This window comes from Pygocentrus nattereri, chromosome 28, assembly GCF_015220715.1.
Source record: "Pygocentrus nattereri isolate fPygNat1 chromosome 28, fPygNat1.pri, whole genome shotgun sequence".
Lineage (NCBI taxonomy): Eukaryota > Metazoa > Chordata > Actinopteri > Characiformes > Serrasalmidae > Pygocentrus > Pygocentrus nattereri.
The window spans coordinates 21123523-21137113 of NC_051238.1; the positions used below are offsets into that span (position 1 = coordinate 21123523).

The following is a 13591-nucleotide window of genomic DNA, read 5'->3' on the forward strand; positions in this document are numbered from 1 at the left end:
AGGCTTATACACTGTTAGAAATAAATGTACTATGCAGGTACGTGATTCAAGTGCACCTTCACAGGTATAACAGCGGTTTTAAGGTCCAATGATGTACCTTACATGAGTTTTTCCCAGTGGAAAAGTAGATGTTTGCACCTTTTTACAACCAAATGTTTTAAATCAGAACAATAAAATAAAGGTCCTGGAGGTGAGACGGGGTGTATGGAGTCAATACAGTTTAGAAAATACTGTATAACTTCAATGGATTCTGGTTCAGTTATGTTCCCTGACTAAAGGTACTGAGCTGTACCCCTGAGGGTACCACCACAGTGACAAGAGGGGTACTGCCCCAGTGACAGTTTACTACCCTTATTTCTGAGAGTGTATGTTGTCTGGCCCACGCTTGGTTTTTGTCTGCTACTAGGCATGAGTGCAGGTTTGAGTTTTTGAACCTTCTGGATTGGCTTTGGTTTGGTACCAAATCAGAACAGGTGGCTGTTCCTTTCGTTGGCCTTTCAAAATGACTTAATTAAGAGAGTATCTCTCAAGAACATACATTGAAGAAACCAGCAGAGTCTCCTGAGCAGCTGCATGGTAAAAGCGCTGAATACAAAACAGAAACGTGTCTTAGGCGTGTCACAGATTCAAGGTCCAGCTCATATCTCATGCTGTCTAACTGGTGTTCAGATGAAACCCATCCACCCACGTTCAGTCACTGGAAGTGGTGCAGACAGGACAACTATAGTGGCAATAGTACATTCTCTTTGCATAGCCTTCTGTATTTTGATGGAGACGGGATAATATACTTTTATACATAGAGCACGTATTAAAGTATGCCTGCAGGATGACTGACAGTTTGTCTGTCTAGGTTCAGAAACCATATGGTGAACCTTTTCAGGAAGCAATCTCGTTTACTATAATAACTGTGATAACCAAAATCACACATCACTAAAAATAAACACTTTCTCAGTAACTCACATACTCGTAGTCAAAGTTCAAACAGGAACACCTGTTCATTTACTTACAGCTGCATTAAATACACAATATCCTGTTAACCTGCATTACTTGCTATCAGAGAGATTAGTGGGAAATCTCTGTAGAAGAGGACTTTAACTGTATTGGTCCATGTGGTTACACAGAAGCCTCACCAACTAATTCTAATTGCTCCAAAGTTCAGTCCTAGAAGTTAGTAGCATTTCCTGCTTTCCATGAGTCGCGTAATCCCAGACACACTTGGTGATGTTGAGGACTGGACTTTGGGCTGGTCAGAGCATTCTGAGAACTCCAGCAGCGTCTTTGATTCGTAATGTTTTCCTATATTCTTCTTTCAGTAATGACTTTTTAACAGCTACACATCCTTTCAGACTCACAGTGGAAGGGTGAATAGACACATCTGTGGATTTTTTGAGACCTGAAGCAAGAACGGAGCTTGATTTTCTCCTCTCTCTCTCCGAGATGAAATCTGATGACAGTTTTCGAGTCTCATTTTCTCAATATCTTTTAATAAGTTGCGATTTTTGTAGCTCCTGCTTTTTCGCCTGTATTGTTTGAAGATTCCCTTAAGCAAGTACATTACCTAACCTCAAATATCCTCAGAAATATCTCCTTAAAAATGAATAGCTTGTATTTAACAGCTGTTTGTACTGGGAATTAAATAAATTAAGGGTGGCCGCTGTCATGCACAGCACTAGGGGCTCTAAAATGTATATAAACAGTTGTAATTTGTTACTTTCACCGAAACGTGGCTTTGCTTCACCTCTGCCGCAGGAGAAAGTAAGGGTTTTTTTTCAGTTACTTGGCTCTTTAAGACTAGCTCTGTTAGCGTGAATGCAATACTGCTAAAAGTGGTAAGAAGTCGCAACAGGAGGGGAAGCTTCCTTTCAAGCTCTTGTCTGCAGTGCTGAAATGACTACAATACACTCTTTAAAAGAAAGGTGCCAAAAGGGGTTCTCTGGGCGACGCAACAGAAAAACATTTTTGGTGTCTAATAAAAGCATTCAGTGGGTGGATCTTATAAAGGAAGGATTTTGTAAATAAAATGTGAAACTGAAGAACCTTTATAGTATTTGGAGGTTTTTCAACTCACAAATCTCTTTTTTTTTCCACACACGGGGCCAAACATGATTCTTCTACACACTCTCAGAAGAAAGTTCTTTACAAAAAAGTCATTTGGTTGGATGATACCCCTTACATCACTATAAGGTGGTATCGTCAATGATTCACTTTCAGTTCCTTTAGTCAGGTAACATACACTCACTGGCCACTTTATTAGGTGTTCGGTTGCTTGTTAACACAAATAGCTAATCAGCCAATCACATGGCTGCAACTCAATGCATTTAGGCATGTAGAGGTGGTCAAGACAACTTGCTGAAGTGCAGACCGAGCATCAGAATGGGGAAGAAAGGGGATTTAAGGGTCTTTGAACATGGCGTGGTTGTTGGTGCCAGACGAGCTGGTCTGAGTATTTCAGAAACTGCTGATCTACTTTTCACGCACAACCATCTCTAGGGTTTACAGAGAACGGTCAGAAAAAGAGGAAATATCCAGTGAGCGGTCAGTTGTGTGGAGGAAAATGCCTTGTTGATGTGAGAGGTCAGAGGAGAATGGGCAGACTGGTTCCAGATGATAGAAAGGCAGCAGGAACTCAAATAACCAACCAAAATCTCTGAGGAACGTTTCCAACACCTTGTTGAAAGTGTACCACGAAGAACTAAGGCAGTTCTGAAGGCAAAAGGGGGTCCAACCTTTTATTAGCAAGGTGTAGCTAATAAAGTGGCCAGTGAGTGTAAGTTCTAAGTTGTATTGACTGTCTTGATGTTTTACATTATTTTTCACTTTTAAAACACTAGGTTATGTAGAGGGACAGATGTGTACCTTTCCCCAAAGACTTTTTTAAGGAACACAGTTGGACCTCACGACGACTAACGTTTCACCTTTGAGGGTACTTTTACTTATAATGGAGAAAGATGTTCCTGTACGGTGCCTTTTTTCCGACAGCGTGGCATCACTGTAGCACTGAAAACTGAAAATGAGACACCTATTCACTTCGATGAGATACATTCGCATAGCGTTTGCGAGTGGAATGATGCTTCCTCTACAAGCCAGCCGAGAACTGCCCTGAGAGTGCAATGATGGGTGATTTCCTTTGGCTATTATTATTAATAATGATGAAAAGGCATTTAGCACCACAGTTTAAAGCAGTACATGACAGAAACTGCTGATACTTTCATACAGGAACATTACCTGCATGTTAGATCTACTGTAAACATCTGACAAACGCTAAGGCCTATGGAAGACATCACACTAACCTATTATACCTCACCAATACTGAAGACACCTAAAGCTCCAGAAAGCTCCTTAACCAGAGGTACGCAACCCTTTCTGAAAAACATAACATTTCAGAGGTGTGAAAACGTGCTGCTGCATCTTGCAGCGTCACTCTGAAGGTGATGATTCAACCGCAGCAATTATGGAATGTAAGAAGCTGTTATAATTGATTACAACAATATTCAGCAAAGTATGCACCAGTTCCTTCACATCTATATAGTCTATGTATGTTTAATTACAGTCCTGTGTAAAGGGTTGAACACCACTGCGTCAAATTACATGTTTTAAAACATCCTGTGCAGGGAACCAATTTAAATATGGCATTTTTCTGGAAAATTTAACTTGCTGAGTTTTACATATTGGGAAAAAAAAGACATAAAATATACGTGTCATAACTTGCACTGGCCACATTTTATGTTTTTTCCCCCCAATATGTTACATTCAGCAAATCTACAGTAGCATTAAAATGTGCAGGTGTTTGTTCTCTGTAGAGGATGTTTGATCTTATTTTCACTTAGAAAACCAAAAAAAACTTACTAATTTGGCTAAAACCTTTGTGCGCGAATGTATAACCAAAGTCAAATTTGGTGAAATTTGAGATTTAATGCAGCCAAGAGCGAAATGAATCCAGGTCAGAGATTATAAGTACTGCTTCTCCGCGTTTTCTAGCCATCTTATGGGGCAGGAAGCTTAGCCCTCACTGGCCACTTTATTAGGTAGTAAAAGGTCGGACCTCCTTTCGCCTTCAGAACTGCCTTAATTCTTCGTGGCACACTTTCAACAAGGTGTTGGAAACGTTCCTCAGAGATTCTGGTTGGTTATTTGAGCTCCTGTTGCCTTTCTATCATCTGGAACCAGTCTGCCCATTCTCCTCTGACCTCTCACATCAACAAGGCATTTTCGTCCACACAACTGACCGCTCACTGGATATTTCCTCTTTTTCTGACCGTTCTCTGTAAACCCTAGAGATGGTTGTGTGTGAAAATCCCAGTAGATCAGCAGTTTCTGAAATACTCAGACCAGCCCGTCTGACACAAACAACCACGCCACTTTCAAAGTCCCTTAAATCCCCTTTCTTCCCCGTTCTGATGCTCGGTCTGCACTTCAGCAAGTTGTCTTGACCACCTCTACATGCCTAAATGCATTGAGTTGCAGCCGTGTGATTGGCTGATTAGCTATGTGCCTTAACAAGCAACTGAACAGGTGTATCTAATAAAGTTTCAGGCCTGTCAGACTTTTATCAACCCACCCTAAGTCCCCGTTTATCTGTGTGGTTGAGTGCTTGAGTCAGTAAATCATGAATCAACAGTGACCTCCACTGGACACGCTGAGCACGAGCACTCTAATGTTACAGATGTGTCTCTCTGAGTAAATAAACAGGACTCTCTCTCACGGCCTCAGCGATTTACGTTTCATAGACATCCGTGTGGGCGTAGCTTGACCAATGGTGCGCTAATCGCGAGGCTACAGTTCAGCAGATGACCAGTACGTTTGCCTAAGAGCCGCACCGCTTTTCCTCAGCTAGCGTCGATCTTTCTGAGTAGAAGCAAGAAGGAAGTGCAAGTTGGGTGTTTTGTAGCCTTCCTTCCTTCCTTCCTGTGACTTTCGCGGCCCTTTGACACGCCTAGCGGGAAAGCAGCGTGGACGGTGCGGGCTGATGTCTGAGCTGAGAGAGGCCAGCAGGGACTTGTTGAAGGTGGCCGATATACGCAGGAGAGCTACAGCAGAGCCGCTTCCCCCCTGAGACGACGCACTTTGCTGTGAACGTTGGCTGGAATCACCGGCGCGTCCGCAGGTTGTGCTACAGCCGGTAAGATCAAAGGTTTTTTTGTTGGTGTTGTTACAATGTATAGCGGTTGACCCAGTTATTTGACTTTGACCTTTGCTCAGGTTTGGGAAAGTGCAGCTGTTTTGAAGTTGCTGAGACGTCTGAAGTTGCCTGTAGTTGTACGTCACAACGCATTTCTTAGCCCCCAAATCTATGAACCCGTTTAAAAAGTGTGTCTTTCAGGGAGCTTCAAAAAAAAAAATCCTGAATAAATAAATTTATTCGTTAAATAAAACGAATCCGCCGGAGTTACACGTGTACTTCCGCAATTCGGACGACATAAACCGCTTCCAGCTCCCAGTTTTCACTGTGAAAGGCTTTATTTGGACAAGGTGTTTCAGTCCGGACCCTTCTGAGCGCCGCACGTTCAGGAGAAACCAAACCAGAGAATTTGTAGCGTGGACCAATAACAGAACCGGTCAGTGAGAAGTCTGGACTCTTCCTCCTGCTCCCGTTATGTCAAAATCAGAAGTGCTGGACGCCAGAGGGCGCCCGCGAGCAAAGCCCTCGATGAAATGGGAGTGAATGGAGCTCAACGGCTCACACACACACACACACACACACACCCCTACCTAGGGCCCCCCAAAAAACATTGTTAAATTATTAAAACTTCATGTAATTCATGATAACACATAAGCTGGAGTGTTTTACTGCTTATATACAACACACACATGCGCACACACACATTTTCTAAGCAGCTTCTCCCTCAGGGTCGTGGGGGGTGCTGGAGCATATCCCAGCAGTCATTGGGCAGAAGGCAGGATACACCATGGACAGGTCGCCTGTCCATCGCAGAGCAGACAGACAGACAGACACGATCAAACACCCACACACACACAAACATACACACCTAGGGGCAGTGGAGCATGTCCAACTGGACTGACTGCATGTCTTTGGAATGTGGGAGGAAACCGGAGAACCCGGAGGAAACCCACACAGACACAGGGAGAACGTGCAAACTCCACACAGATTCCCGGCCGGGGAATCGAACCCCTGGCCCTCCTCGCTGTGAGGCTTATAGAAAGCAGAAGCATGTATTTCACTAAAACCTACATTCATGTTTCCTTTTTTGCAACAGCAAGCGCCCTCTAGCGTTGGAGAAACCCGGTACAGTCAGTGTACACTTAACACAAACCGAGAGCAGTCGGTGAGACAGTCGCATCTCTTAATAAGGCTCTTTAACGACCTCGCAGTTCAGAGGATCCAGTGGTGTTGGGGAGAAGAATGTTCACAGGACACAAAGCATTTTTATGTGGCACAAGGTTTGACTGAGGCGATGCTTTGAAAATCCTACTCATTCTTGCCACAGAAAAATCGAGTTTAGACCCAGAGTTCCTAATATGGGCATAAGAGCATGGTGGCTACTAAATGGCGACATGACTACAGTGGCCTATATACAAAAACCTTTGACCACCTCACAACAACTGAACTGTGCCATGTGACGAAAAACCATTGTGCTGTTAATGGAATAATCTTTGACTCTAAAGCTGCCATTTCCATTTCCATTTAAGGCATTTGGCAGATGCTCTTATCCAGAGTGACTTACAGTTTGATCATTTTACACAGGAAGGTGAAGGTGGTGTTAGGAGTCCTGCCCAAGGACTCTTATTGTTATAGTATAGGGTGTTTACCCAGGTGGGGGATTGAACCCCAGTCTATAGTGTAGAAGGCAGAGGTGTCACCCAATACACTACACCAACCAAGAATGGCTTACACCAATAAATGGCTTATCATTTATTTTCTTCATTAGAACTGAGCTCAATTAGGCTAGCTAACAAGCTAAAAGATACAAACATGCCAAACAACTCCAACATAAATGTTACAGAAATGTTACGTACTTAAAATGTAATTCACAGTGATATAAAAGTCCAAAGAATGTCACTTGAATGACTTAGATCAACTTTGAAGTTGCATCAAACTCGGGCTGAATCTCAAATGGCTCTGTACTAGGCTAAATAGTGTGCTAACTTTTAAATTCTAGTAGTGCACTGTTTGTCAAGTCTGTGGATGTATCCCAAATAACTTTTTTTAGCAATATTATGCAGAGCCAGTATTTAAATTCCTATGTAGTGCGCTTTGTAGGGAGCAGAGACCCATTTGAGATTCAGCCCCACGTGGGTAAAGGGACGCTGTTAAAGTGGCAGAAGACAGTTTGCAGTGGTAATTTGGTGACAACAGTGCTATGTTAGGATATTTTCACTGTTATATGATTTAAAAAAAAAAAAAAGTACTTGAAGTGTCTGCAGTATTCAGTGATTGGCCGCTGACCATTATTCTCCTCATTCACCAGTCATCTAAAGGAACTACATTTCTTGACAAAATACTTATATATGACAATTATTATTAATAATTACTTAAATCATTTTCTAAAACATTGTGTATTTTAACATATCTTATGTTGGCTGCCGTTTTATAAAAGCCACTTTTATGCCGTTTTATAAAAGCCCTGCATTACTGTGATTTTTGTCACAGGGAAGGTGGATGTAGGCACTCTGCTTTGCTTGGCGGTAAAATTGCAGTAACGCATGGCCTCAAGTGGCTTATTGCTTTAAACAATCTCAATAACGATCTCTCTTTGCCCCACAACCTGCGTGTGTTTTAGTTGCACGCCCCAAAAAGTTTTTAGCCCCCAGTAATTAAAACATTGCGCTCACTGCACGACTACTGAAGATTTTTTAAAAATATAAAAATACAACTCCACTCTAAAACAAGCACACAAGGGTCTTTACTATTCTCACAATATTAAGTTCAGAACATGAATGCTTTATTAGAGAGCTTGAAGAAGCGCTCTATTGTTATCTCTATTGTTATCTCTATTGTTATCTTTCATTCATCTCCTTATTCTTCTTCCACACTTTTCCGCGGTTAATACAGCCCGAACCGCTTAACGTACAGACTCCGTTCAAACTGTGTTTCAAAGGTCTCGGCATTAAAAAATTTAGTTTAAAATTAAGTTTAAAAATGAAAAACCTCCCATAAGAATGAATTACGGAATGTTCAGAACTTCAGATTCTAATTGGCATTGATGACGTCACTGCAGGCCACCCAGTCTCACAGACACAGCTGATCACGCAGGGAATCTGCTTTAAAATCCTTAAACTTTCACCTAGAAACTCCATTTCAGTTTTAAATGGTAGAAAAACGTGTCCTTTCTGAAACCTCAAAATATCTCATCATTTTATCGATTAGCTTTAGAGTTATGAGCATTTGTTTGGCACTAGGCACAGAAAACTGCCCCATTCACTCCCATGTAAATTTCTCAAAAATCAGAATCTGCTTATTTCAAGATTTTCTCCGTGTTTAACTCGTCATAACTCAGGCATTTTCCTCTCAATACACACAACATTACACCAAAATAATCCTCAAGGGGTCTCACACCATCTATCCAGTTAAGTGATAGAGTAAACATTTCCCGAGTTATGACTGTTTGTTCAGAGGGTGCAAATCTGTCTCAAACAAGGCTTCTCCACTAAGAGCTGCATAATAACAGAGTGACAGTTAATTTCAGTGACTCCCCCTCCACCCTCCAAACACATACATCTCTCCCTCTCACACACACAGACACATACATAAGGAGGTGTTGTTCACCTACAAAGAAACACACACACGCTTGCAGCTCTTTTCAAGCACTCTTGCAGTTCCTCCAGGAAATACACGTCTAGTTATTATTAGCAAATGCAATCCTGAAATCTGGGGATGTGGCAGCTTCCTTAGCCCCTTCACTGAGGTCTGAGCTATTCTAGTGCCATTTTAGCTGGTCACCCCAGTATGGTCATGCTGGTTGACCAGCATACCAACATCAAAACACAAGATGTGCTGCTTTGGAGGTTGTCAGCATATCAACTTCCATTGCTGCTGACTAGCAAACCAGCATCCAAAACATAGCATATGCTGGCTTTGCTGGTGACCAGCCCTGCTGGATTGGTTCCCTATAAGTTTAATAGTTGGTTCTTGATAGAAACATTTTTGTACATGAGATGTGTCCTTTAAACTTTAAAAGGGACTTCACACTCACACATCTCATTTACAATAATAGTCCTCTAAATAACCACATGACTACACACATAATCCACTGAAATGTTTTTTGGGGAAACACAAGTGGTTTTTCTATTGCACCACTTCGGCAACATAAAGAGTATAACCACGCCACGTTCAAAGTCTACCTAATAAAGTGGCCGGTGAGTGTAAATCATTCCTATAATAACTTGTTCAGTTTACTTAGATGTTTGTGGTTACTTACACCTATGAAAAGGTTCTATACTAATTCTTTCTAGAGATTTTAGGTGTCATCCAATTGTACTACAAACATATTCACTAGGTATTAAGTATAGGCGTACACTTGTAACAAAGGGTTCTTTGAGCAATGGCATAGAAGAACCACTTTTGGCTCACTAAATAACTATGTTTGAAAAGAGATTTATGAGGGTGAAGAATTTAAAGAACCTTTACACAATGAAGAGAGTCTATACCAAGTTAAGGGCACTTCCTAGAGTTGTTGCATTATGTGGAGGTTCTTAATTTAAAAGGGTGCTTCACACACATGCCTCATTTACAAAAATGGCGTTCTAAAGGACCCTGCACTGAAAGGTACCTTAGAGAACCAAAAGTGGTTCTTCTATGGCATCATGTAGATAACACTTTCACTTTTAAGAGCATGCTTGTGTCTAAATGCCTAGTTGTAAACTGTTTTTATCATTTGCCTTTTGCAGAGAATATGATGCAACCCAATCTTGTGAATGGAACCTTACGGTACGTTTTGATCTTTGCACTTGTTGTTGGAGTGATCATCCTCCTGTACCTTGCTCATTTTCCGAGCACCCATACCTTCTGCCCACCACGCTATGCCCAGGCTTCTCAGTATTCAGGGCAGTACAACAAAACTTCTCTTCAGCCGCCTTCCAAGCCTGTGCTTTTATTGTGGTTTTGGCCTGAGAACTATCGGTTCGACCTGAGAGACTGCAAGACCTTGTTGGACATTGACGGCTGTTTCCTGACAGACGACAGGTCTTTGTACAGTACGGCAGACGCAGTACTCATTTTTCACAAGGCAATCAAATGGGACCTTTCCAACCTTCCTCCTTCTCCTCGTCCATCCAAACAAAGATGGATTTGGTTCCATGTTGAATCGCCAACAAACACACACAGAATCCCAGGTCTGGAGAACCTCTTCAATCTCACGTTGGGTTACAGGCAGGACGCTGACATCATTGTGCGTTACCACCTTACCATCAGACAAACCCCAGAGGAAGAGTTTGTGATGCCCAAAAAGGACAAGTTGGTTTGTTGGATTGTGAGCAACAACAACCCCTCCACTGGTACAGGAGTCAGGAGCAAGTTTTATATGGAGTTGAAAAAGTACATCGATGTGCATGTGTTTGGAAAGGCCTTTGGAACTTTCTTGAACTACGAGGACTACTACCCCACCATAGCTAGCTGCAAATTCTACCTGTCTTTTGAGAACTCCATCCACAGGGACTACATCACTGAGAAGCTGAACGGACCACTTGTAGCTGGAACGGTTCCTGTAGTTTTGGGGCCCCCGAGACAAAACTACGAGAACTTCATTCCTAGCAGCTCATTCATTCATGTGAATGATTTTCCTAGTGCAAAAGACCTGGCTCAATATCTGCTTCAGCTGGACAAAGACGAAAATCTTTATCGCAGCTATTTTCAGTGGAGGAAATATTTTGCTGCAAAACGTCACCTCATATTACAGACCCAAGAGTTTATAAAGCCCATTTGTACTGCCTGCGATTATATAGGAAAGCACAGTGAGTATAAGGTTAAAAATGACATCTATAAATGGTACTTTTCAGAATAAAAAACCCATAAAAACACACATCATGTCAATCTTTTACAGCCCCGACTTGACTTTTTTAATTTTAAAACTTGAGAGATTTTGTCATTTTTTGCTTTTAAAATGTTTTTTTAAGTGTGAACCTTTCATTATTAATGTTATGTGCTATATATCCTTAAATAAATGCATAAAGAGAAGTTATCCATTATTTAGCTTCCTAATATGTTTATTGAACATATAATAAAAGCTTCTGGCTGAGGCCTCTTTTCCACTGCAGGGCTGAACTGTACTGGGCATGGAGGGTAACGGATCTTTGTGGCTTTTCCACACGGACACAGTTTGGCATGGAATAATCTCAAACCAGTTTCTAACAGAACAGGTTTGATTCTGACTAACAAGATCTGTGCTGACACAAGGTTAGATGGTGACTCAGATGTGAGGATGAAGTTGAGTGCCTGATGTTGGAGGAACAGAAAGGTGATATTAAATGTGTTCTGAGGTGTTTGGAGCTGTACCATCCTATTACCTGTACCTAAGCTAATGCTTTGCTAAAAAGATCATTACACCCCAGTACAGTTTTGATTCAACTAAACAGTGCCTGCTATCACAAGTATAGACTTTAAAAACTTGTGAAAGCAAAGTTGACTGATCGTTGTTGGAGTGACATAGAGCTGAAATTGATGTATGATGCCTCCCACCACGGTACACGTTCCCGGAATCAAACATATTTTGTGGTGGGTGGTGTTCGTAGCTATTAAAAGCTATTAGCTATTACGGCCGTGTGATTGGCTGATTAGCTGTTTGTGTTAACAAGCAACTAAACAGGTGTACCTAATAAAGTGGCCGGTGAGTGTATGGTTTTTAGGTTTTTCTGCAGCCGGTAATTATCCAACAAAATATTGTTGTCGTGCTTCTGTTTATGTGATGTTATATTCATGCAACAGTCCTGACCTTACACTCTGGTTGAGAAGTGTCCTAAAGAAAGCCATGCTGTCATCACAAATATCAGTATTCATACCACAAAAGGTAAATCTTATAATATCAGCAGTTAACCCTGACTCCGCACAGGGCTCTGCAGACTAGGCAGTTGATACCATTGCATAGCAGCAACACATTTGTTGTGGAACTACTTTTCAGTGGTGGTGTCGGTACTAAAGCACATTCAGTATATAATTCAGGACTGTTATGATTTATTCATTTCTTCATTTTGTAAAAACGGTGGTATAAAAGCAGTAAAACACTCCAGTGTATGTTATCATGAATAACATTAAGTTCTAATAATTAAACATAATTTTTTCTGGGGGCAAAGAAATTATTATTTGCACATGTTGAAATTCAGAGGTTAGGGTTTGGGACAGTCATTAGAAAATACTCTATAAATGATGGTTTTGTGTATATTTAGATTATTACTGTCTCAGTGCATTGGGTATAAAGATCATAAAATAATCTGCGTAATTCTTTATGGTCTGAACACTTGTTGTTTTTGTTATTGTTGTTGTTTTTACTACTGCAGTTTAAACTGATTCTGTAGAATGGTCCATAAGCTGTTTAAATGGCACCAATTCTGCTGTACTAGAGCCAGTTTACAGGGACCCTGACCACTTCCTATTTCTCCTATTGTATCAAAAACATGACTGCAAAATGCCACGGGACACTGCAAATGAGTCCTCAATGAGTGGTGTGAATGTGAAAATTTAAGTTTCTAACTGCTTGTCTAGGATCTTCCTTTAATTTTGGAAAGGATGTATTTTACTAAAAAACAATTTACCTGTATCTTTCCTTTTCATACAGCAAGTAGGTAGTAGGATGCTGGCATAAATGATGCTGATTAGTTGGAATTGCTGCCACTCAGTGCTGATTGGTTCGTATTACTACTATTGAGTGCTGATTGGTTGGCGAGCTGATCAATTTATTGGCTGAGTGAAGTGGTTTCTGCTCACTGATGTCATTAAGATACATAAGGAACCCTTATAAACCCTTATAAAAGTGCTCAAAAAAAGATTTCGCTCAAATGCTCGATGGTTACCCACTCATTTTGAACTCGCTCCCTCTAGCACTTGAAAACCCGGAAGACATTACTGAGTAGCATTTCTTGGTTGTTCTTGAAATAGCTTATTACCAAGCGCTCGTATACTGAATCCTCTTAAAAGTAGTAAGTAGTATTCAGTATCTGACTAACATGAATGTCTCCAGTACGCCAAAGATGCCCAGATGATGTTCTGCTACTACAGAATATTCCAGGCAGAGTAAACTTTGAGATGCACTGCATCCCAAAATTAAACTTGGGCCATTTCAGGAGGACGTAACCACTGATGTGACCGTCTAACCCAGTTATGCTCCATTTTTCTCTTTTCCTCTTTTGTTTTTATCTGTTTTTGCATTGTCTTGCCACCTTTCTTTGTTGTTCTATTGATATTTGTGTTTTCACTCCTTTTTATGTTGTTTTTTTTTTTAATGTCGACAAATGTCCTGTTCTTTGCACTGTGATTTTTGCTGGGTCAATTAAAGCAAAATAACAAGCTTCCGACTTCGCTATTTCACCCAAATAAAGAGCAACGTATTCAACTCTGTCTCCTCATTTTTCACCACCATCAGTGTAATGTTTCATCTAGCAGGATTTCATCAACATTAACGCACAAAGGTAACGAGGATTTTTT

General features: G+C 41.1%; 2 protein-coding genes across 3 annotated transcripts in view; both read left to right on the forward strand.

Annotated features, from left to right (window-relative positions):
• The first annotated feature begins 4980 nt into the window (after window positions 1-4980).
• On the forward strand, window positions 4981-13499 carry LOC108430368 (4-galactosyl-N-acetylglucosaminide 3-alpha-L-fucosyltransferase 9-like). Its single transcript, XM_017702827.2, has 2 exons — window positions 4981-5119; window positions 9847-13499. Exon 2 carries the CDS (start codon window positions 9852-9854, stop codon window positions 10956-10958), a length of 1107 nt encoding a protein of 368 aa, XP_017558316.1. The 5' UTR covers window positions 4981-5119; window positions 9847-9851; the 3' UTR covers window positions 10959-13499.
• Window positions 4990-13591, forward strand: part of pxnb (paxillin b) — a 60980-nt gene continuing 52378 nt past the window's right edge. For both annotated transcript variants that reach the window (XM_037535959.1, XM_037535958.1), the window contains exon 1: window positions 4990-5119. The gene's annotated coding sequence lies outside the window, so the exon portion shown is untranslated. The remainder of the gene's footprint in view (window positions 5120-13591) is intronic.

Bases quoted from the DNA above. Each gene is read 5' to 3' on its own strand.
- LOC108430368 (XM_017702827.2), top strand. From the start codon at position 9,852: ATGATGCAACCCAATCTTGTGAATGGAACCTTACGGTACGTTTTGATC.